The sequence below is a fragment of the Netta rufina genome, assembly GCF_964035555.1.
Source record: "Netta rufina genome assembly, chromosome: 2".
NCBI lineage: Eukaryota > Metazoa > Chordata > Aves > Anseriformes > Anatidae > Netta > Netta rufina.
Window position 1 is genome coordinate 54,426,586 of NC_140124.1, and position 26,887 is coordinate 54,453,472.

Consider the following 26,887-nt stretch of genomic DNA (forward strand, 5'->3'; position numbering starts at 1 on the left):
CTGATGTGAATAATGTGGAGATCTTTTGTCCTCAACGGGAATTCAGGCCTACCACAGTTTTCAGTCATATTTTATACAACAGGAGAGAAAGGCTTATGCACTATTTTCTAAGAAAGTATTTCCTTATCTTATTTCTACCACTGCAAGTCAGAATTCCTTTTTTTTTTTTTTTTCCCCAGTATCTGTTCCTAGTCAAGCCTTAAAAATGACTCCAAGGAGTCCTAAAAGGATTCCACTCTTACAGGGCTTGCTGCATACTTGGTAAAGCACTGAGGAAATGAAAGGAGCTAACAATATAAGCCACCTAATGATAACTTAACCTTTGCACCCTTACCGGTACATGTGTAGCAAACAACTGACTTTATACCAAGACCTGATAGCATGCAAGGCAAAGTATGTTAGGATTATGGTTTGCTTGCCTATCTATGTTCTCTTGAATAACTAAATACTTGTATAAATATCTTCACCAGCATACCTGCAAGTGTGTATTTCTCTATTTGTAAATTAATGTTAAAAAAGTTTTCATTTAAAACGGCATATAAAGCCTCATGTCAAATGTATGTTTTTCTTTGTCCTAGCTGGCTCAGGAGAAAGGGGAAAAACTCATCTGCTTGTAGAAATTTGAATATCATAACAAATTAAATGAAAAAAAAAATAGCAAAGAAATACAACATGGATGATTGTACTCCTTGTTAAAAAATCTGGACTGTATAATGTACCAATGAACCATAAAGCAGAATCTGAACACATTTGGTTTTTCACAAAAGATTTCCAGAAGTAGTCACTTAGTAAAAAATCTAAATCAAGAACAACTTTTCTCATTTTTCCAAGAAACCACAGTATGTTTCAGGGATGCTTTCATCATTAAATTTGAGTCAGGAAAACGAAAAACGAAACAAAATCAATCAAACAAACAAACAAACAAAAACTTCACAGGCAATTTATTAAACATTTTGAATTTACTTTGAATTTATTATGTGTCCCTGTGTCCCCTAATTTTCATGAACATACTCCAGTGAACTATCAAAAATGAAGAATTTAAGTAATGTGTAAAAAAGAGGCTTCAAATATAACATCAGAATCATAGAATATCCTGAGTTGGAAGGGGCTCAAAGATTATCAAGTTCAGCTCCTGGCTCCACACAGGACCACACCAAAATCAAACCATATGTCTGAAATCATTGTTCAAATGTTTCTTGAACTCCATCAGGCTTGGTGCTGTGACCACTGCCCTGGGGAAGCTGTTCCAGTGCCCATCCACCTTCTCAGTGAAGAACCTTTTCCTAACATCCAACCTGATCCTCCCGTCACAGCACCATTCTGTTCCTTTGGGGCCTTTTGCTGGTCACCAGAGAACAAAGATCATCGCCTGTCCCTCTGCTCCCACTCATGAGGAAGCTGCAGGCCACCATGAGGTCTCCCCTCAGTTTCCTCTACTCTATGCTGAACAATCCAAGTGACCTCAGCCACTCCACATATGTCTTGCCCTTTAGACCTTTCATCATCAGAAAAGTACCACAATCATATTTCCAAACAGCATCAACTTTTTTGTAATAAAATATCACAAGAACACCTAATGACACATTTTAAATTAATAATGCATTTCTGCAAAAATACCAGTACTTCATAGACAAGCCATGAACCGGCAAACTAAAAGAATTTTAACAAATAAATTATTCATTATAACTTATTTTTCTTAGGTTTGGAAAAAATATTCTCAAAAATTTTCCAAATGTTAGTACAAAAGGAAGCTCAGAAACAAATGGGACTATATACATATACATATATAAATATATATGTATATATATATATTAAGCTGTAGGCTTGTAGAGTCTATTTACTTAGAAGATATTCATCTACTCTGACAGCTTATGTCTCTTACTAATCCTTTACATTTTAGTTCTCTACTTAGCTATAAATATTTAATGTGCTGCTACATATGGTCAAACTCATTTAGATAATCTGCAGAATTGCTCTGTGAAGTAAATACATTTATCCACACCCATGCTGAATTTGAAGCAACAGAGGAAAAAAAATAGAATCTCTGTACCCAATTTCCTTTAAGTTATTTAGATCCTTTCTTAGGTCCAAAAATACCTGCATAGAAATAGATGTTTCCTGGTTAAAGGCATAGACAAGATTGTTGGTTCAGTTATATATGTTTGATTTTTATGTATGCACAGTTCTAAGATAACAGTGCCCTTTAACCACAAGGAATTTTGCATGTCTCCCTAACTATATCTGGGTCATTTCCACTTCAACATAATTTAGAAATGGTTAGTTCTTGGATATTAATGACAAAGAATGTCTTTCTGTGAACTAACTTCAGTTTGGGAGAATATCAACTAATTTGCTAGTTACTGCTACAGAAGCCATGAGGAGGAGGACACTTAAAATGAACGTGCTCATAGAAGATAAAAACCAAAAAACAAACAAACAATTGAGCAGATTGATATTACCTAACACACATGTCTTTGGAAGGCAGACACCTGAAAGCACTGAAATAATATTTCAAATACCAAGAAAAGAGTATTTCAACCCTGAATGCCAGTCAGTTCCTGGCCTGGGCAGCCCACAACCTTCTCTGCATTTCTTACTCCACCCTGCAGCCCACCCATCAGGATGGATGGATAGAAATGGTATGGAGCAGATCTGCAGCAAAAGCCTGTGGGACTGGCAAACACCATCTCAGAAGGAAACAGGGATTTCTATGCCCTCAGGAGAAAACCCAAATGAGGGAGCATCACTATTGCAAAGCTCTGCTTTACCCTGCCTGTTATCATGACCTAGCACCTGCTCGGAGCTCACAGTCTCGCTTTTCTATTATCTACAGGTTTCTCTGAATAAAAGAGAAATACAAAGACAGCAACAGTGACCCTCCCCTTGCCAGGCCCTCAAGGAACACCTTGTGCCTGTGTAGCTGTGGACAGGAAGCAGTACAGGTCCCCAATGTGCAGTTTGGTGGGGACGCTCTAGCACTCAAGGGTGGTGGCAGCACAGAGAAATGAGGAAAAAAAAGTTAGCACTGGGGATGGCCATGAGCATGATCATCCCAGATGCAGCACAGAGCTAGCAGCTGTCCTTGTGCCTGTGGGATACCAGGTAGAGGGAATGGATTCTTGGGAGGATTGCAGGGTTCTTCTCCCCAGGGTCTCTACTCCATGCTCCTGGGCACTGAGTAAGGGCTCGGATGAGAGAGAAGGAAAAAGAAAATTAAGTTGAGCCCAGGATGGACTGCCACACCAAGTGATGGATGCTGCTTATTCCCAGTCACCAATACCTCTCTTGGAGCACCTAATTTGGCCTGGGAGGACATAGCACAGTTGCAGAGGGAGCCATTGGTTGCTGTGGAGGCTTCTCCTGTCTCCCCCATGGCTACCCACCAGGAATCTGTCAATTCTGCTAGGACACAGCCACACTCCAGGATGTACCTGTGCTTCATGAACATGATGTTCCACACCCCTTCCCTGACTCAGAAACAGTACTGGCTAGAGCTGCATACTTTCCCAGTATGTTGCTCATCTGGAGTAAGACAACAGAGACCTGGAGCAAGACAGCCTGGGCTATGAAGGACTGATTGCTTCAGGAAACAAGAGGTTCACTTTGACAGAGATACAAGCTAACAAAAATTTCAACAATGATGGTGAAGGCAGCTCATGATAGACAACTTTTTCCTCATCTGAAAATTTATGCACCTGTTGCTGATTCTCCCAGAATTCAAGGTGAATGCACTCCCACCTGTCCAGACATTCCCAAGCCCAGAACTTCTGAAGAACCAGCAATGTTTACACCAGGTAACATAGTGCCTCTCTTGCTCAGACAAAAGAAGACTCCAGCAGGACTCTGGCCATTTCACTTGGGCTTTTTTAAAGGGGCTGTTGTTGTACCCATTCTTCCACAGTTCAGCCAATGACCAAGCTCAGAGGCAGGAGATTGTTCAAGTATCAGCCTCCACAATGCCCAAACAAGCATCCACAGAATGTGCAGGTGGAAAACAAGCCCAACTTCATATGTTAGACCTTACATGGATGACTGATGGAGTCATCCATATGAGGTGGAGTCATCCATATGTGATACACTCACCTATGTGACACAGAGAAAAGTTGATTTATCTCCTGTTAGACCCCACTGAGGTGCCTGGATTTCAAGAAGCAAGGATTCTTTCCTTCAGACCTCTTCAAACTCCACATGTAGTAGGAACATTCAATACAGAGGACAAGACAAGTCCTGTTACAAAAAAAAAAAAAAAAAAAAAAAAAAAAAAGGTCCTCCCCCATAATACATATAGGTTAAACTGAAGTATTCAGGACCAGCTGCTGCGATCTACAAATGTGCTGCCAATGTGCTAATGTAGACATAGCCACTGATCCAGCCAGTGTTGCAATTTTCTCTGAGTCAGTACTAAAATTGCCTCCCAGTAAGATGTCAAGGGAAGAAGTATTGTGAAAATGTACCATTTATGTGACAATACGAATGATTACATGACCCTGTTACATTTCTAACAAGTTTATGAATGTTATCCCAAATATTCTATTCCAGTCTCAAATCTAGTATTTATATCCTGCTCACACATTCCGTCCTCATTTCCAATTAGAAACATTATTGTTCACTTCTTGCCCTGTGGATTTACTAAGCACATTTAAACAACTCACACATTCTATATCCTAAGAGTTTATAGTTGTTAATTGAGCCAAAGGATTATTTAATATAATTTATATCAGTTGATGAAGAGCTCCACAGGGAAGGGCAAACTGCTAATTTAAAATTTAAAAAATTTCCCTGCCTCACACTATCTTAAATCAGAGATCTAGTCATTATATGGGGAAGAGGGGGAAGAGCATGGTTAGCTGAGCAAAACTTCTCCACGCAGCAAACAGCTAGTAAACATCTATTGAGAAAGTAAAATACTGGAGCAAATATACTGGAACATTCAATTGTAGCAAACAGTTTAAATAAGGTGAAGAGCATACTTGGACTAACTGACTTCGAAACTGAGGTGAGGACAGTATCTTCCGTATTAGAGGTGCTAATGAACATGGCCATTTAAATGATATTCCTAAGAAAATCTGACAGTCCAAACTTAAAAGCAACATTGGTCATATGCAACACTTAACCCCCACTTAAATATTGCTGTGATGGCTTAAGTGACTCTGAATTAAAACAGCTAGCTTGTACTGAGGCACTGACACAAAACACATTGACAACACAAGTTCCTTTGGAGTAATATGAGAATATAACACTATCTGCTTTGTTTCCTTGTTTGTTTGTTTTATGAAAAAGAGAAAAGGATCTTTCTGTCATGATTCTAGTCTGACTTTAACTGCGCCCCTGAAAAAACTGCTTTGTACAAGGCAGATGAAATTGTGACAAGTTTGTTGTTGTTGTTTTATAATTTTCTGTGAAAAATTATAATTCTATTTGAAACTCTCAATCTAAATGTAATTGAGACAACATTCTCTGATGATACTTGCATGCAGCATCATGTTCTAGGACACCTAAATAAGAGCTACACAGAGCACTAAGAGAACAGAAAGTATCAATTTACATGAACTCAACATTCAACTCAGTAAAATCACAGATCTCTCAAACAACCACTAGGAACTTCTATTCCTTGATTTCCTGGGGAAAAAAAAGGAAACAGTGGTGGTATATATCTCTGGGATAGGCACTTTTGACAGATCCATCTTTATTAGATGGTATTATCATGCTTTTGTATATTTATTTATCCTAGGTAACATGACAAAGCTGTCATAAGGCATAATGTCTTCAAAACATAAGTTTACAATGCCAGGGCCTGGTTTCTTCAGTAAAGTTAATAGACATTTAGAACAGTACCACCTGGCATCCAGCTCTGACACTGGATAATAGGAGTTTAAAAACAAAAATGACTGCCTCTCATGAGACTGATAAGCTGCTACACCTAGTAGTCATACCATTAAAAAATAAAATGTTTCATTCCAACTTTACCGTCATAAGTTCTACACTTCTCCTTTTCATTTGCTCATCATATTTTCAAACAAATTAGCTTGGGCAATCCATATTCTGGCTTTGGTCTTTAAGAAGGACTGAAGACATTTTCCTAATCTTCAGAAGAACCTATTTTCCTGCTTTGGAGCTATTTGTGCACTTTGCTTATCCACGTGCTTCTGTCAACAAGAGTATTTGAGCAAGTGGAGATGCTGCTCCACTTGAAGTAAAAGAAAAAAATAAAATAATACTGCCATCAAGGGCAAGAGTTCATGGAATGAATCATTTTCCTGTTTTCCCTCATAAGCACAACTGGCACATTCATTTAACTGAGAAAAGAAATATGCACCAAGCCTGGATCCTTACTCACATTAATTCCTCAAAAAACAAAACAAAACAAAAAAAAAAAAACAGAGAGAGAATTCATTTTGCAAATATACAAAGGAAATGGATAGCTTTGCCTCTTCTCCATTTTGCCCTCTCTCCCCATAATCTGGTTACTGACTACACACTCTGAAGTCTTCCGAACTTATAAATCCTGTTAAAAATATAATGTTGAAATTTTCATTTAATTATATTCTACTACAGGTATTAACTAGATGTTTACCAGATGTTTCTAGATAACACGCTGCTTAGAATCTGCCCATCTGCTTAGAATCACAGAATCACTGAGGCTAAAAGGGGTCTCTGGAAATCATGTGGATGAACCTCCCATCTCTAAGCAGGTTCAGATACAGCAGGTTGCCTAGAACTGTGCCCAGATATGTTTTAAATATCTCCGAGGATACAGACTTCACCGCCTCCCTCTGCAAACTCTCCAGTATTTCACAGAATCACAGAATCACAGAATTTCTAGGTTGGAAGAGACCTCAAGGTCATTGAGTCCAACCTCCAACCTAACGCTAACAGCCCTCCACTAAACCATATCCCTAAGCTCTACATCTAAACGTCTTTTGAAGACTTCCAGGGATGGTGACTCCACCACTTCCCTGGGCAGCCTGTTCCAATGTCTAACAACCCTTTCAGTGAAGAAATTCTTCCTAACATCTAACCTAAAACTCCCCTGGCTCAACTTAAGCCCATTCCCCCTCGTCCTGTCACCAGGCACGTGGGAGAACAGGCCAACCCCCACCTCGCTACAGCCTCCCTTGAGGTACCTAAAAAGAGCGATAAGGTCACCCCTGAGCCTCCTCTTCTCCAGGCTGAACAAGCCCAGCTCCCTCAGCCGCTCCTCGTAGGACTTGTTCTCCAGGCCCCTCACCAGCTTCGTCGCCCTTCTCTGCACCGGCTCAAGCACCTCGATGTCCTTCTTGTAGCGAGGGGCCCAAAACTGAACACAGTACTCGAGGTGCGGCCTCACCAGAGCTGAGTACAGGGGGACGATCACCTCCCTCGCCCTGCTGGTCACGCTGTTCCTGATACAAGCCAGGATGCCGTTGGCCTTCTTGGCCACCTGAGCACACTGCTGGCTCATATTCAGCTGACTATCCACCATCACTCCCAGGTCCTTCTCTGCCTGGCAGCTCTCCAACCATTCCTCTCCCAGCCTGTAGCTCTGCTTGGGGTTATTGCGCCCCAGGTGCAGGACCCGGCACTTGGCCTTGTTGAACTTCATGCAGTTGACCTCAGCCCATCGGTGCAGCCTATCCAGATCCTCCTGCAGAGCTTTCCTACCCTCGAGCAGATCGACACACGCACCTAACTTGGTGTCATCTGCGAACTTACTGAGGGTGCACTCGATGCCCTCGTCCAGATCATCAATGAAGATATTAAAGATTTGAACATCTCCATGGCAAAAGGTTTTTTTCTTATGTTTAAATGGGAATTCTTGTATTTCAGTTTTTGCCTATTGGCTCTTGTCCTATCACTAGATACCACTGAGAAAAGTTTGGCTTCAATCTTTTTGCATCCTCTCATCAGTTACTTGTATGCACTGGTAAGATCTCCCTGAGTCTTTTCTTCTCTAGGTTGAAAAGTCCCAGAATATTCTACCCTTTTAAATTCAATTCTTTTTTCAAATTTACATTGTTGTGACAGCAGCCAAAAAATAATAACATACAAAGGGAACATAATTAATTTCTAATATTGGTCAAATTGAGAATTCAAAAAAGAAAAGTTAAGACAGTTATTATTTGTACACATGAAAGATAGCATAACTAATGAAATAATGATTGATACTGAGCTTAAAAGAGAGAAGAGCAATAGGCACTGTTTTCCAGGAATTAAAAAAAAAAAAAAAAAAGACTTCTGAAAATGTGTAAAAGGCTTGTATATTTAACTATGTGTCTTCTAAAGCCCAATGCTTCCTTATAAACATAGTATGGAAGAACACACATAAATAACTTTTGGATCTCTTTTCTATTTCAGGATTTGTCCTTTGTGCGCTATGTTGTTAAGTACTCCCTTCCAGTGTGTTTGTAGGGAAGAAGAGTACCATACAGTGATTCTTTTAGGATTTTGTGTTAACACGGATGATCATATATTATCATAGGTTACAAAGTCTTTTGTCAGTTTTACAACTTTTACAAAGAAAACAGGAAGTATTTAAATATTCATGTTTTGAAACAAAGGGAGAATATGGACTCATTTACCCAACCCTTAACATTGTGATTTATTTTATAAATTAATATTACAATAAATCATGTGGACTGGACTAGAAATGGGAATCAGCCTTCATGTGTTTTACATACTTCTCTCCTATTTTTAATTCTTTAAAGTCTTCTGCAAAGAAATATCAATGAATACAGGTTCACATAAAAAGTTCAGGTTGGTATGAAAGAACAGTATATGTGGTAATGCCCATGTTCCCCTAAGTCATTAGCAGGGTTTGAAGAAACAGCCATTACTTCCATTGAGACAAACTCTCTTGAGAAAAGCATGCAGTGAACTCAGTGAGAGGATCATAATACACTCTTCTACAAAATCAAGCCTTTGCACAAATAAGCATGATCTAAATTTGGAAAAACAATTGCATCATGTATTCACCTGTATATATGTGCATATTCATCCTCACATACAAATGTCTGACATGAAAAATACAAAGTGGTCAAAGATTTATTAGAAATAATAAAGAAGGTAAAATGTTCCAAATGCCAGGCATGGAAATTTGTGAGAAATTTGCTTTTAAGTCTCTTTCTGATTGACCAAATCCCTCAACTTGTTATTCCTATTACCTGAGGAATAATGAATATTCGATAAACAATACTTATACTTATTGAATAAATTGGGTAAGGAGCCGAAAATTTCATCTCTGAGTTGAAGAGAAAATATTTCTGTTGCCACAAACAGGTAAAAATTACTTTAAAATTCTGCTTTAAAAATCTGCTTATAAATTAGAAATATCTGGAGAAGTCCCTGGGAAAGAGACTGATGGGAAGAATGAATCATGTGATTCTTTTGTCTAATTGGCTTTAGAATAGAATTCTGTAACATCACATGAACATACATAAGGTAAAGACTGGAAGACAGACTGAAATAAAGAAACACAGCAGCCAGCAGCATCATATGGACTTAATAGATTTTTTGTTTAATACAGCACTGAAGTATAACTGAGGAGTAACTGGAATTATAAAACACATAATTTGAATTCAAAAGGCTTATGTTTGTTTGTTATATATATATATATATATTCTGTATTTAATAGTTAACTATTTTTAAATTGAGATTACACTGTGGTCTATTCACCTTTGCAGAGAAGGTAGGTCTTCTTTTTGTGCAACACAAAAACTTACGGATTAAGTGAGGGGAAGCAGAACTTTGAATCAACTCTGTATTTCCAGCAGCCCAGCTAACACCAGAGAAAAGAAATAACTGACTACTGGAAACAGTGACCAAACACTTTCCATTACAGAAAAGGTGAAGGCTCTGATGTGACACACTTTTACAGTGCCCATCGCACATGATATACTGGAACAGCAATCTCATCCCACAAGCGCTGACCATTATTTATTTAGATATAGAATTAATACAGGTGTGCACTCCCTCCTACAGCCTCTCTATAAAACACAAGTATTTGCATGCATATAGACACAGAATAAGGCAATAGTGAAGAAATCTCAATCCCTTTATCCCTTCCCTCCTGTGTAATGAAACAGATCTCCAGCTCTTGCTAAAAGCTCATTTGCAGTTCTCTCACATTCACATTTTTCTTCTTGGTAAAACAACAATCCATGCAGACCTCTCAAACATAAAAAAATCTTTCTTATCAGCAAGTAAATTTCACATTACATTTCTGAAAAGTAGACTAAATTGAAGGTTTAAACATGACATATGGAAATGAGAAATCTGAAAGCTATCATTTTGGGAATACAAACAGACACAACAGACATACATCAAGACTGGTTTTAAGATTGCATATTGGTGTGTGAAAGGAGCAGTTTAAAAACAATAATTCAGATTTCTTTCTTTGTGGAAAATAACAACTGGAATATTTCATGATTTACCATGATCTTTCCATCTTCTAATAAGTACATGCATGTGCCTCTATATACTTGTACTTGTGCCCTTTTTTTTTTGTCACAGTGATTAAATGGACTGGAAAATTGTTGTATAGAATCATCCTTCCTAAAAATCGGTATATCTGATTTTTATACCTGTGACCTGAATGCAACAGTACTAATTGTTAGGGGGGAAGACATGGTGGGGAAAGGGGATGTACCTCTGAGTGAAGAAAGCATGCCTGAGAACACTATCACTCTAAGTAATGGCAGGGAAATACTTTCGAACTGTACCAATGCAATCAGCAAGAGCTCTAGAAATGCAATATGACCGATTGCCCAACTGAAATGCTTCTACACCAATGCACACAGCATGGGAAACAAGCAAGAAGAATTAGAAACCACGGTTCAATGAGACAAACATGACCTGATTGCCATCATGGAAATGTGGTGGGATGGATCACATAACTGGAATATCAGAATAGGGAGCTACAAACTCTTCAGAAGGGATATACAGGGAAGGAAGGGAGGTGGTATTCCTTCTACATTAGGGAAGGAATTAATTGTGACGAGTTGCCTTTGAGAAACAGCCATGGACAGGTTGAGAACTTATGGGTCAGAGTTAAAGACCGCAACAATAAATGACACCTTGTGGTTGGGGTCTACTACAGGCTGCCTGAGCAAGGGGAGCCTGTGGGTGAGGCATTCTTGCTTCAACTACAAGAAGTGTCACACTTGCATGCTCTCATCCTGATGGGGGACTTCAACCACCTGGATGTCTGTTGGGAAAACTACAGAGCAGGTTGTAAGCAATCCATAAGATTCCTAGAGTGCATTGAGGATAACTTCCTGGTCCAGGTATTAGACAAACCAACCAGAAGAGAAGCATTACTTGACCTGGTGCTCACCAGCATGGAAGAGCTCATTAAAGAGGTCAAGACAGGAGGTAGTCTGGGTTGCAGTAACCATGTCCTGGTTGAGTTTATAATCTTGAGGAATACAGGCCTGGCAAAGAGCAAAGTCAGCACCCTAAACTTCCAAACAGCAAACTTCAAGCTATTTAAAGACCTAGTAGCTGAGATCCCCTGGAACACTATCCTCAGGGACAAAGGAGGTGAGCAAAGCTGGAGACACTTTAAGGATGTTTTCCTTAGAGCACAAGAACTCTCCATCCCCCAGCATAAAAAAGCAGGCTGGGAGGGCAGACAACCAGGATGGCTGAGCAAGGACCTGCTGGTCAAACTGAAGTGCAAGAAGGAAATGCACGGGCACTGGAAGCAGGGACACTTAGCCTGGGAAGTGTACAGAGATATGGTCTAGATGTGCAGCGATGGGATAAAGAAAGCCAAAGCACAGATGGAACTAAACTTGGCAAGGGGTGCTAAAGAATAACAGGAATGAATTCTGTCCTCAGACCAGTACTGTTTAATATCTTCATCAATGACACAGACAGTGGGATCAAGTGCACCCTCAGCAAGTCTGCAGATGACACCAAGCTGAGTGGTGCAGTCAATACACAAGAAAGAAGGGACGACATCCAAGTGGACCTGGAAAAGCATTGAGAAATGAGGTTCAACAAGTCCAAGTGCAGTGTTCTGCACCTGGGCTAGGGCAATCCTGGACATGAATACAGACTGGGAGAAGAACTGATTGAGACCAGCCCTGCAGAGAAGGACTTGGGGGTTTTGATGGATGAAAAGCTTGACATGAGCTGTCAGTGTGCGCTTGCAGCCCAGAAGGCCAACTGCATCCTGGGCTGCATCACCAGAGGCATGGCCAGCAGGTTGAGGAATGTGATTGGCCCCCTCTATTCTGCCCTTGTGAGGTCCCACTTGGAGTATTGTGTCCAGGTCTGGAGCCCCAAGCACAAGAAGGACATGGAGCTCTTAGAGTGGGTCCAGAGGAGGGACACAAAGATGATCAAGAGGCTGGAGCACCTTTCCTATGAAAATAGGCTCAGTGAGCTGGGGCTGTTCAGCCTACAGAAGAGAAGGCTCTGGGGTGACCTCATCACAGACTTTCAGTACTTAAAGGGGTCTCATAAAAGGGATGGAGAAGGACTCTTTATTCAGGTAAATAACAATAGGAAAAGGGGTAAAGGTTTCAAACTAAAAGAGATTTAGATTAGAGGTTAAAAGGAAATTCTTCACTCAGAGGGTGGTGAGGCACTGGAACAGGTTACCCAGAGAGGTTGTGGATGCCCCATCCCTCGAGGTGTTTGAGACCAGGTTGGATGAGGCCCTGGGCAACCTGATTTAGTGAGTGACATCCCTGCCTATGGCACGGGGGTTGGAACTAGCTGATCCTTGAGGTCTCCTCCAACTCAGGCCATTCTATGTTTCCGTGACTGTACGAATGGTAGCAGGCACTGTTCCTCTGAAAATACCTCTTATGAATGCCACACAGAAGCTGCTGCAGCACTCCTGTCCAGGTATACCACATGCAATACTTACGTGATGGTGTCAATCATGTCCAGTCCCATTTCAACACAGCAATGGGCATGATCCGTTTTGGGCTGGGTCAATCCTGATACGCAGTAATAACAGTCACCTAGGATTTTTATTCTTCTGCAATGGTTTTCCTTTAATAAAAACAGAATTGGAAAAGTTTTACTGTTTATATAAATGTTATAATATTTAAAGGAGAAAATATTCTCCAACTATATGCAGTCAATCAGGGAAACCTTTTGTGTTCATGTGAAGTAATTTACAGTCCATGAAATCTAGGTTCCCTGTAAAGAACAGCTGACATATGCACATTTATTTATTTATTTTAAAATATATACATTTAAAATAGTGGTCAGCCCCACATTGCTTAACACACATAGGATAACATTGTTTAACATAGTTCTGAACAAAAATTATTCCGTTACCCTCATGTTAGGTCAATACGAATTCAAGATTTGCAAGGACACTTCATTCTGTATGAATCCAAATGAAAGGACTGAAGTCAAAGAGCTACTGAATGTTAGGAAAGAAATGTATTTTGAGAAGCTTCTGTTCAAATCCAGTTCCAGTTACTAGGAAAGACAATTTGAAACTTGAAAAAGAAAATTTGTAAAGGTACCTACATCTGCGCATTACCAATACATAAATCACAACTTAAAAACTTACGCACTCTCAGCATAAACGTGATGTACCTGCACATCAGAAGAAGTCACTTTTCATTGCCATTGAATTTATCTACTGCTTGCATACAATTCAAGTTCTACAACTATAGAAATCTGGCTAAGTCTCTCCCATTAAATTTATCTACTGCTTATATACAATGCAAGTTCTACAACCGTAGAAATCGGGCTAAGCCTCTTCCATTTTGAAAAAGCAATGATAGGATATGATAATTACTACATCACTGTGAGTAGAAAGTTCATTCCTGAACAGAGAATGCATAACGAAGTGCCTTTTAACAAAGCCATGACTTTAACTAATAAAGTATGAAGAAACATGAGGAGACGATAGTATACCTTCCAGCTGGACTACGACAACTTCTAACCATTTAGAATATGGCATAAAAAAGTAAATAATCTGACTAAAGAAATACAACTTACACTTTTGTCTTTAGTGACAAAAGGCTTGGAGGGGGAGGGGGTGTTGGTGGTGATTTTAAACTGGAAAAAATGGCCTATTTATACTGGTTTAGCATTTCAAATGACATATATCCTCATTCAATCTTATGCCTACAAGAATCGTAGCCTTCCTGATTTGACCACAGCCTCCATTGCATATTCCAGCTCAGAAGTGATGGTTATACATACAGTGATCCTGTCCTGTCTAACATGTCATACATAGTATTCAGGGCTTATTATTACACACTCTTCCAGCTGCTGTCATTCCCAAGCCTGTATATGTTTCTGAATATTGAACAAGTATTATACTTTAAGATTTACCTCAGTTCAGGTACAGAAGAAGGCACGTTAACACTTTGGGAAAATCGGTTTGCCTACTTCTTTTTATGTGCATATTAATTTAGCAGTAAATTCATATCTTCAATCAAAGAAACAAGTCATGTTTTTGGGTATGCCTAACTAGTAGAAAAAGCTTTTCTAAGAGAGGCTACTTAAAATGGCTTCTGCTGTACAGCACAATTTAAAATATACTGTTATTTATCATTGCTCATATATAATTTAATGAATGTGAGCATAATTATTCTGGAAGCATTGTCACTGGGGCCTTAAAGTATCCCTGTATCCTCTAGGCACAAAATGTCTCACGAATTTTACTTGAAGTTTTAATAGGATATTTTGAGATCCCTGGTTAACTGGTATTATAAAAGTAAAAGAATTATTGATACAAAGTAATATGCAAACCTCGAAATCCATCCTGACACAAAACACACCTTCCAACTCAAGGTTTTTGGACAGAAACCACTAAGTTTTTTAATAGAAACCACTCATTTTAAGTAGAAACCACTAAATTATACTGCCAAAATAAGCCACTTTTAAAAAATTGTGGGCAAATCTTGAAGGAGTAGAGGGTATTCAATAGTTCAGGCTGAGACCATCTTTCCAAAATAAATGCAGTTTTGTCCCACAGTTTACAGTTCTCCATAAAGCTCTTTTCATCTTCAAATTTGGTATGCATGGTCTGTGGACAGGCAATGACTATTTGACCCAACCAAAAGATATTCAGAAAAGCCATTTCAGTAATCTGGGGCGGATAATATGTATGTGTTAATTGATCAGTATTCACTCTGCTTCAGTGTCTATGTCCAAAATGGCTCATTTCATATTACTTGTTTTTCTTAGAGAGTTTACTGTGCTATAGACCAGTACTTCACATTTTACAGTGGGATACAGGAAATTACTCTATCAGACTGGCACAGCACAGTCTAGCAGACTGGTAGATAGTTTGAGAAAGGAAAAGACAGTACAGAGCTCAATCCATTTCCACTTTCTCATGTCACTTCATTACTCATGCAAATGAAAAATAAAAGAAAATAAAACTAAAGCGTTGTCTAGAAACACATCAATTCTGATGGAAGATAAATGGCTAAATCACCTGGTGTTTTTGAAAACACTACTCTGTTCCTTATCAGATGTTATCTCCACTTTTCTTGTTTATAATCATCAATTAGTATACAGTAATCTCTAGCAAAATCACTTGTTTTCTTTTCCTCTCTATGTGAGACAAAATTCCAGGAAGGAGATGCAGCTTTATAAGAGCAATCTTTATAAGCACTGATAAGCAAATTAACAAAACAAACTCTTTTCCTCTCTTTGTTTTGTTTCCTCAGCACCTTCCAAAAAAAAAAAAAAGCCCTTGACTCAACAATACTTTTCACACTTGCAACAGTGACAAATTCAAGTGTGATAGGTATAAATTCTAGTTACAGATAATACAAGCAATGCCTGTTACAAACAGCTGATAATTTGGTTTTATGAACATGACAAAAAGCACCAGAGATTAGCACAGCATTATCCAGGCAGCTTTCCCACCTGTTGTTCCTTACCAAGGTATTCCTGAGCAGATCTGCAGAATTCCCCCTGGCACAACCGACATTCACAGTGTTTGTCAGAGTGAAGTAGAAGACCAGCATGGAAGGCAAAGGATCCTTCAAAGTTGCTAAGAGCTTTCTTTACACTTTTAGACAAGTACTGACATAGAACAGTTTATTCTATCTGTCCATTACAAATAAGAGGGTTTTGTAGTTGTTTTAGGTGTTTGTTTTTGTTTTGTTTTGTTTTAAATGTGTTTTGCAGAAAGAGTGATGTCACCATTTGTATCAGGTAGACAAAAGGCATCAAATTTTCAGTTCATATTAATCAGCATGGTATCATGTGTTTCAGGGGAAATGCATTAATTTACACCAGCTGTCCCTCTAATCCTCAGGGGCCCAAGCCTAATTCAATGACACAGGCCAAACGCATCAGTTACAGTCCTTCCTTAGTGAAATAACTATTGGGGGAGGAGGGCAAAACAAAAAACTCACCTCTAAAACTCCCCAAAGATGTAAAGTGGCAATAAATTGCATTTAGTATTTATCTCTTCACAAACCTAGAACTTCATTCTGCTTCCAAAGAGATCAATGAAACATATGGAAATTTGATTAAGAACAAGACAGAAGTAACCCCTGTTAGCACTGTAACTTATTTTCAGGGTATTTATACGGACAGCATATTTAAAATTTATAGCACTCTAGGCCAAAGTGCTGTTAATCTCAATAGAAATTTCGCTTAGGAAGCTTTGAATCACTCTAGAAATTAACATAAATTTATCTATATTACAGATGTGTATAAAGACACTAGAGAGACTTGCAGAAAGATTAGTATTTTCTACAACATCCTCAAAAGCTGGAATCAAGTCTCTATTCAATTTTATTTTACTTTTTTGTTAGATTGGAACAGAAGTAGGAAAAAAAAAACATAATATTTCAGTTAACATGCTGCACATATATATCATGCAGCACAAATATAGGCATTCGTACATATGTGCATGTATACATTCACAGACACACAGATTAAAAATTTACCTATATCCCAAACACACATACAACATATGCAATAATGCAAATTAGAATATTGATCTTGTGAACTATTAATATACTAATACATGTAAATGTGGTTGAACCTGAAAGTCTAATTGGGCAAGATGCAAGTTTTGAGTCCTCTCTTTCAAAGCATTTGAGCTTAGCCTGGCAGAAAATATCTGGGTGTTGATACTCCCATATTCCTGAGCCATTTCTAACATACCTGTTCCCTTTGTACCTGTATCCCTGTATCCCCATTGATAATCCACTCCTTCCTTTGCAGAGAGGCATAGTACATGACTTACTGTTCCAAGTGCCTTTGGAAGGGCATGTACAGCGTTATGCTGTTAAAGAAATGGCCACCCTCCTTCAGGAACTTAGAAGAAAAGGCAGTGAATTGGATAGGGTTAGTCAGAAGGCTTTAGGGTGCAACTGAACAATATTATACCAAGTTATTAATTTCAGTTAATGGTGAGAATGAGACATCCTTTGTAAAACATTAGATTATGTTTCTGATATTTACACTTTCCTACCATATTTCATTCCCTTATAATATTAAACAAAATATAAAAGATCTTGTCCCCCTCACAGCTCAATAACTCTGTTCTGTGTACCAAAGGACATTAGAGAAAAACAAGGCCCAAAACATTCCATGTAAAGGACAACCCAGTGAAAATCTCTTACAGTGCAGCAGTATTCACAAAAGATGCAGGTAGGTAAATTCATAAAATGATGAAGAAGTTGTTTTAGATTCAAATGTGAAACACTCCTCAGAACCCTTCTTTGAATCCTCTCTGAAAGGGCACTCTTTGTCGAAAAAAAAATAAAATAAAATTCAAGCCTACTTCATCTAACTCCTTATAGCTAAAGATCCTGCAGTTTTCTCATGCTTTCATTAACAGTAAACAGTAATGTCACTTATCTTTTTTTACTTTTTTGTTTTTTTTCAGTAAAACAGAAAGATTTACCAACATGCTTTCTCTGTGTAGTATTCAAATCTATTTTAATAACTGTGTTGGAAGTGCGCCACCCTATGAGACAGAGAATTGAATCCGTCTTATCAGATAAAGTTTGTAGTCACATCCTAAGTGTAGTGAAGTGACATGAAAATTACCACCAGCTACATTACACTTCAGTGTGCTAATAGTGGTAATGCATTTTTGAAAATTGTTCTACCAATTAGAAAATTTCACTGAATCCAAGGGGATGAAGCACCTCTTCTACAGGCTGAGCAAGCTGGGGCTGTTCAGCCCACAGAAGAGAAGGCTCTGGGGTGACCTCATCACAGACTTTCAGTACTTAAAGGGGTCTCATAAAAGGGATGGAGAAGGACTCTTTATTCAGGTAAATAACAATAGGAAAAGGGGTAAAGGTTTCAAACTAAAAGAGATTTAGATTAGAGGTTAAAAGGAAATTCTTCACTCAGAGGGTGGTGAGGCACTGGAACAGGTTACCCAGAGAGGTTGTGGATGCCCCATCCCTCGAGGTGTTTGAGACCAGGTTGGATGAGGCCCTGGGCAACCTGATTTAGTGAGTGACATCCCTGCCTATGGCACGGGGGTTGGAACTAGCTGATCCTTGAGGTCTCCTCCAACTCAGGCCATTCTATGATTCTATGAATTCTTTCAATTACTGCATGCATATTTTAATATTTCTTTCAACTACATTTGATCTGTGGGTTTAAAATTTCATATAATCATTCTGATAAACTTTTAATGGAATAATGCCTGAAAATATACAGTAACTTTGCCAACCTGTAGGTAAAAGTGACAAGTACTCACACATCAATTTGTCTCAGCATAAAATGGACAAACAGAGAAAAAAAAAATGAGAATGAGCTAACTTAACTGCAGCACTACATCACATTTGATTTGGCAGCATAATGGGGAAATATTCAGAGCAATAAGAGTAAGTATAGGCTTAACAAGAAGAGCTTCTACAGAGTGATAGAAACAGTAGGAAAAAAAACAAATCTGGTTTCAGTATTGGAAGCACTGTAGCAAGTGGTTGTTAGGTTCTGATTGAGGAAAACTGGCCATCTCCAGATAAGCATATTTAAGCTTGTAGTTTAATAATGTATTTGTGAAGTCATGATACTTTATCTGCCATCACAGGAGCCATATCAATATATATGTAAAACATGTAGAACTATTCAGGATAACAATAAAAAGACATTTTGCTTCAAGTACTTTCTCTCATTTTAAGGGCAACTATATATGTTGACCTGCAATAACCTACATCTCTTGTCCGACCTCATACATGAACTTCCATTCTTACCATAAAGCCCCTCCCTATTTTGAATGGAAACTAATTTAACAATACTTACATTGTTTCAGTCTTTGAGAGTGAGAACCCATTTAACAGTCATGTAGGTTAATTTGCATAATTGGAAATTAAAAAGGATCTTAACAAGAATATTTTACACAATCATCATGACAGATATGCATGCTTGTCTCCTACTTAGCTTTCATTAAGAATCCTGTAAAATGTTGTTTTCTAATCAACATCCAAGGAGAAACAAGTCTACAACAAATGTATTACAAAAAAGTTGAAAAACTAAGCTCTAAATTTCAGGAAAATGATAATTTTTCTGGTTTCTTCTACCACAACAGAGAGGATTAAAAAAGCTGTCACTTTTGTGCACCAACCAAAACATGAAATTCAGTCATGTTCTAAATAAAAAATCATGGAAAATATTCAATACCTAATCACTGGAAATGTCCATTTCCCTTGGCCTGCAAGAATTACTGAAAAATGATTGCATGAAAAGAACTAGCAAGTTAGTGTATTCACCTGGCTATGAGGAAAGTAGTTTCCAGAGAGAAATTTCAAGGAGATAAAAAGTAAGTTTTGAGATGAGCAAAGCTGACTGCTGTGAGGATAGTGCTGCTGGCCTCCAGCACAGGAGACACAGCCCTTCTAGTCACAAAAGACTCCATATATAGGAGTGTGTTTATGCAGGGTACATTAGACAAGTAAAGTGTGCACCTGGGTTATCAACCAAACTGCCCTTTTAATAATGAAATTAACTTGGCATTTCTGGATTGCAACTAGGCATCACGTTTGGATGACACCTGTTGAACTCCAGAAATACCTTTCTCTATGCCGGCTGCAGGAGTTTCAGTTCAAACGCCCACATTGCAGGCATCTGGAACTGATCAGAAAAATCCATCATGGTCCAATGCAAAGAAGCAAATCTCAGATTTGCGGAATATGAGCTCAGGAAGAAAATGATAATTCATAACAAGCATACAAATCATGACAAGAGATATGACATAGAAATGACATAGGAAGCACAGTACTCTCTAGCCTAAAAAGTACTATGAAGGAGGTCAGAAAAGGTACCTCTTCTGTAGTACATACCCATTTGTATGTTCCTACTAAGTGTGTGATGTTAGCTTCCTCGATGAAAAATTGTCCCACAGACAATTTTCAGCTTAACTTCAACACAACTTTAACAACTTTAGCTTAACACCATACACATCATTAATCCCAGTTCCTATATAGTCAAAGGCATATTCATTAACACAACTTCAGTCTAGGGACGCTTTCTTAGGTCTCTCAAGGAGACCTCTCCAAATGGTAGTTAAGAGCAGGATGATTCAAGCTTACAAGCACTATCTGCCTCAGTGGGCTTCTGTCTCTGCATTGACTCCCAAGGGAACTTTGGGAGACAAATCTCCTTAAACTTATCCTTTGCAAATATCCCCCCCTAGTGCACACTTACCAATTTCCACAAACAAGATCACATCCTGTATGTTCATGCTTTCCAACACTAACTTTCCCATCTAAACCAGCCCACAAAATTTTACATATTTTTATTTGTTTAAAATATAACATAGTTATATAAACTAAAAACATTCTATAGATTCAGTAGAATCAACTTTTTAAAGTTACTTAGAATCAACTTTTTAAAGTGATTGTTTCCAGGACTAGCTGGCTCTACAGCACAGGGAAGGACTGACAGTTCTTGACACAGTTCCAAAAAAAAACCAAAACCAAAAACAAAAAACAACACAATCTGATCAAGAAAAGTAATTTACTGGCCCTTTGCTTAAGGCTCAGCAGCAAGATCCTTAGAAGCGAAGAAGGTAATCAGGAAAATATAGTAAATTAAAATGGAAAGAAATAGATTTAGCCTACAAATACTGGCAAAGTCTGATGGCATACATAACTGCAAAAGCAAAGAACAAGGAAAACTTCAGTGCCTCCATCTGACTAACAGATGAGATGCCGTAAGTGGTAAGAACAAATAAATCTTTCATTCAGAATACTGATATCCTGAAAGAGACTAAATTTCATCTATCCTTATCTCTTTGTAAAAGGAAATTCTTAGAAGTCTGAGGTGCAGAAAGACAGAAGTTGAAAGGGAAATTATTGAAGATTCTCCATCCTTTACTGGACACAGGGGGGAACATGACTATTGATGAGAAGGAAAAAGCTGAGGTTCTTAATGCCTACTTTTTCAGACCACTTATCCTCAGGGTACTCAGCCTCTCAACCTGGAAGTCTGAGACAAGGAGCAGAAGAAACCCCTCACAATTCATGTGGAAACAGTTAGAGACCTGCTACTCTACCTGAACTGTGTGATTGCTGAGCCACTTTCCATCATCTCTCAGTGGTCATGGTCAAACAGAGAGGTCACATGTGACCGAAGAATTGCTAAAGCGATGCCCATCTATAAGAATGGTCATAAGGAGGATCTGGGGAGCTACAGGCCTCTCAGCTTGGCCTCGGTGCCAGGAAAGCTGATGGAAAAGGACATCTTGAATGCACAGCATGTGCAGGACAACAAGGGGATCAGGCCCAGCCAGCAAGGGTTCATGAAAGGCAAGTCCAGCCTGACCAACCTCATCTCCTTCTATGACCAGTTAACCCATCTGGTGGTGACCAGTTGATGTAGTCTGCTTAGACTTTAGTAAGGCCTTTGATGTGGTCTCCCATAGTATTCTCCTGGAGAAGATGGCAAGCCCATGGCTTGGACCGGTACACTCTTAGCTGGGTTAAAAACTGGCTGGATGACCAGGCCCAGAGAGTGGTGGTGAATGGAGTGAAATCCAGCTCGCAACTGATCACCAGTAGTGTTCTCCAGGGGCTGGTATTGGGGCCCATCCTCTTTCATATCTTTATTGATGATTTGGGTGAGGGAATTGAGAGTGCACCCTCAGTAAGCTTGCAGATAACACCAAGTTGGGGGGAAGTGTCGATCTGCTGGAGGGTAGGAAGGCCCTGCAGAGGGACCTGGACAGGTTGGATCAATGGGTAGAGGCCAGTGGGGTGAGGTTCGACATGGCTAAGTCCTGGGTCCTGTACTTTGGCCACAACAATCCCATGCAATACTACAGGCTTGGGGTAGAGTGGCTGGAAAGCTGTGCAGAGGAAAAGAAACTGGATGTGTTGGCTAACACTTGCCTGAATGTGTGCCAGCAGCGTGCCCAGGTGGCTAAAAAGGCCAATGGCATCCTGGCTTGCATCAGGAATAGCATAGCCAGCAGGACAAGGGAGGTGATCGTCCTCTTTTACTCTGCTCTGGTGAGGCCACACCTCGAGTACTGTGTTCAGTTTTGGGCCCCTCACCACAAGAAAGACAATGAGTCCCTGGAACATGTCCAGAGAAGGGCTATGAAGCAGAAAAAGGGCCTGGAACACAAGTCTTATGAGGAGTGCCTGAGGGAACTGGGGTTGCTTCATCTGGAGAAGAGAAGGAGGAGGATCAGGGGAGACCTTATTGCTCTCTTCAACTACCTGAAAACAAATATGCTTCTTTATCACACAGGATGCTAAAGAAATCCTTCCTCTTTACTAATAAGATGACTTATGGTTAAAATAATTAGAATATAGCTGAAATGTGTCTTGTCTCTTGTATCACAAGGTACAAGAGATACAAGCTGTGAGCATGACAACAGTCTTGCAGGGCCATGTGTAACTCTAAGTGGAGAGCCCCTGCTGGAGCAGATTCCAGGCTGGAGCTGCAGCCCGTAGAGAGGAGCCCACACAGGAGCAGATGACCTGGAAGGAGCTGCTGCCCATGTGGGAACCAAGCTGGACCACTTTGCTCCTGACGGATGGACCCCCTAATCACAACCCGATGCAGCACAGTATGAACTAGAAGGACAAGTAAATAACAATTCTTCCCCACATAGCTGAAAGAAGATAAATTTATTTTCAAATTTGGAAAGAGAATGTATGCAGGCTGAACAGAAAAGTCATTTTTTTTTTAGCTCCTCTGCTGTCTCTGATCAGCTTCTTCCCCACAAAACAACTGACCTCACACCATGAGCCAGTATCTGCTTGTTATCCTTGCTTCAGGTGTCACTAACACCTCCAGTTGTCTGTACCTGGCCAGAACTAAAGGAACAAGAATGGTATGGTAGCCATTTCCCTTGCTTCAGTGCCATAACACATCACAGGCATGGGCGTTTGTATGTGCACGTTTGTTATATCACAACTGATGTGTTATTACACTGCCTTGTGTTTTACGGCTAGGATGACTCTACACATGACAGCACTGTAAATTTTTAAAGAACTTATTAGACGTCTTGTTGCCATATAGAGGATAAATTCAGTAATGAAATGAAAGTAGGGAGAGCAGCTATTTAAACAGCTATTTAAGACATTTAAGCTCCTGACAATGGTCAGCTACATGGAAGTCCCTTTTATTTCAAATCTATATGTATCTGAAGTACTCTAGGCAGGAAACCTGTGTTCCCCATGAGGCATTGCCAAATGAGTACGTTACAAATTCACACACCTCCTCTCCCCCCCAATAAAAATCCACATTCATTGCTTTTCTACTCAGCATCTAAGTTAATCTCCTGTTAATCTTCTGTTTTTCTTGTAAAAAGGACACATTTTCCTTGAAAAAAAAAATATTAGTTCCTTTCTGTTCTGACTTGAACAGAGTGCAAATCAGGACATAGCACTTGATCAAAAGATACCCTGCTTAACTATGGGAGAGAATAGGTCTTCCTCAACTCCAGCATCTTATGAAGCAGAAAGCATCTTTCTCCTTGGTGTACCTGAGAGCCTTTTATCAAGACAGAGCCACAGATTGTCCATAGACTTCATATCTCTTATGTAGAAGACTATATTAAGAAAAGGTGAGTTTGGACTTAGATGCTTAGTTGGGGACCTGAATAAATATGTTCTTCTAGGCTGCTGCATACAGTGGAGAAGCATCACTTATGTAGAGGTGATACTTCTCAACAACGAAGGCTCTGAGGACAAGGTTAACAAACAAGAGAGATTTGATGAAGTTTTGCTTTGTTCATGGAGAAAACACATTTTTAGCATATTGTTAAGTGTAATTTGAAACCAGCTGTGTGAACTTTTTCAGGAATGTTCATGCCTCTCATTTCTTGTCAAATGCTTGTAGTACTATTAGACTGCTAGGAAGTACAGGCAAGGAACATTTCTCTCAAATTCTTTTTCCTTGGGGAGTCTGCATAAAGTTAAGTGCAATGACCATATCATACGTATCGGTAATGTTATAAATCTCATTATGCCTACAACAACCTCTGAAAAGCTACCATCATTTCTGTCATGAGTGTTGTCTGTGAATTTGATTCTCTAGCTTCTTGTCATCACAGAAAGTAGTTTTATATTGTACCTCAAAAAAATCATATTTTCCATTAATCTTTTTTTTTTTTTTTTTTTTTTTTTCCATGCAGGATAGACATTTAAATACTGAAATATCCTTCTTGTTTAGTGTAAACATGACCAATGAAGAACACCAATGGCTTCCAAAGAAACACAAAAAATATATTTAAATAAAGCAATTTTAACTCCTTTCCTAAACAGTTAGTATAGGCTATTTTCTCTCTAGGATATTAATTTTAAAATATAAGCTTTAGAAACTTGTAACACACCGGGCTAAACCCATCTATTACGGATTTCTAACATATTTAACTAATGTATCATTATTCAGAAAGGAATTTCAAGTACATTGAAAGAAGAATGTTGTACTTACTGTAGCTAACTCATCAAATTTGCCAAAGAGTTCATTCAGCAGCTTCACCAGCTCTTGGGCAGTACACTGTGACGCCAAACTAGTGAACCCCACAATGTCTGCAAACAAAATGCTGTAAAAAAGGAAGAAGACACAGAGATATCAGTACAGAAGACATCCTCACATTCTCATTTTCCTCTTTTATAGCATGATACGGAACCAACACACAGACTCAAGCAAACCATGAAATGCTATCAAAAATGCTACTTAGAATAAAGCCAGAAACGATCTGAAGTAGAGAACTAGACACAGGTTGGTAGTGATAATTGTGTGTGAACAGCTAACAGAGCAACCATTACACTCTTGGCAAGCACAATTACATCAAAAGCTCAACTTTTTAATCACTGAGCACTGACAGTACATTCATGAATCATTTTTCAGTTAAGAGGAAGGTTGTTTTACATACAACTACCTTAATAAGTCAGTATGGGTTTCTTGATAGACTTTTAAACATTTAAAAGATTATTTATTAATCCTTCTCAATCAATATTTGATTTAAGACACTGGTAATTCTACACAAAAGTGAAGTCCAATAAAAGAACCCACAATATGTAAAGAACATACTATATGCAAGCTAAGATAAAATACGGAATTATTGTTTGCTAAGACACATCGTCATAGTTTAGTTATGGTTGTGAACTAATTAATACTGCAGTTAACTACATACATACATTTCGCAGGTAATGGAATAGGTTCAGTAATATGGTTACTGTTAAACATTTTTGGCATAAGATTTTCAAAATATGCAACTTTTTTTTTTTTTTTTTTTTTTTTTGTGTGTGTGTGTGTATCACTGCTTTAATATAATATTATTTAAAAATACAAAATATAATTCCTGTCTGGACAAGGCACGGTGGAGGCAAGACCGTGAGTAAATGCTCTGCCCTTTTTTAGAGCAAATTCTGCCATGAAATATTACAACCATAGCAACTGCTGCATTTTTTTTTTTTTTAATGTAAGCAGAAATACACATGATCTACCCTCATTTTTCAGCAGAGGTAATAGGAAACAGACAGTGGTTGAGCAGGGCTTTTACAGAGACAAAGTGCTCTGTAAAACTGTAACTGTGAGCCTACTGGCTCACAGTTGGTCTGTTGCCACTCAGAAGTGGCAATACTGGGAAGAGTGAACCCCTGACAATCACATGGAGCCCTGATATTTTAAAACTGGAATTCAAACTTATTAGTTGGCTTGTTTTATTTTAGCTAGCATGCTGACCATTATCTCTTCCACTTCTTCACCAGTTTGTATCCATCCATTGCCTCTTCCCTTACTACTTGGACTACAAGTGTTTTGGGGCAGTACCAACACTTCCTCTTCATTGTAAAATGCCTAAAAAATGGAACAGGGTATCTTGGGCTGAAACATGGGGTTTTGACTTTAGAAGTAAATACCTATGTGATGTATTTTATTTTATTATTTATTTTTTATTCCTGTTATATCCTGCTCAAGTATTTAGAACACAAAGAACATGGAAGGTATTTATTGAGGGGTGGAAAGATCCGACACAGGGAGCGAGAACAGAAAAAAAATAGTAATGCTTTTTATGGTCATGGAACACATAAGGGTACTACAGAGATAAATGACAAGATATACTGTGCCAGAGTTACAGTGATATGCCTAAAACATTTCCATAGCAAAACCATATTTTCAAATATATTTAAATTTCTATTTCTCAGCAGAAGACAAAGTAACAATGAAATTCCCTTTCCTTTGATTTGGATATATTATTCACACGAAAATAATGTGAGTCTTAAATGGAGGCCATACCTAACATTGACATACTAAGAAAAGACAAATCAACTACAGGAGTGACATCATTGTTAAGGCACGTTAATTATTCCTGTAGATGCTCTCATTCAAGAGTAAAGCAGTCTTGATTCACTGTAACTTAATTGTTAATCATCATGGAATTTCACATCCTTAGTGAGGATTAAAATAGTGACCTATGTCTACCTTATTTATGCATATAAGAATCCATACAATGTTATGCTAATACAAAGAGATGCTC

General features: G+C 38.7%; 1 protein-coding gene across 1 annotated transcript in view; it reads right to left on the reverse strand.

Moving 5' to 3' along the window:
• Positions 1-26,887, reverse strand: part of ADCY1 (adenylate cyclase 1) — a gene marked incomplete at both ends in the record, with an annotated part of 153,762 nt that overhangs the window by 56,385 nt on the left and 70,490 nt on the right. Inside the window, 2 exons of the mRNA XM_084281902.1 lie at positions 12,857-12,984; positions 24,838-24,949. Coding sequence (XP_084138028.1) covers positions 12,857-12,984; positions 24,838-24,949 — 240 coding nt within the window. The remainder of the gene's footprint in view (positions 1-12,856; positions 12,985-24,837; positions 24,950-26,887) is intronic.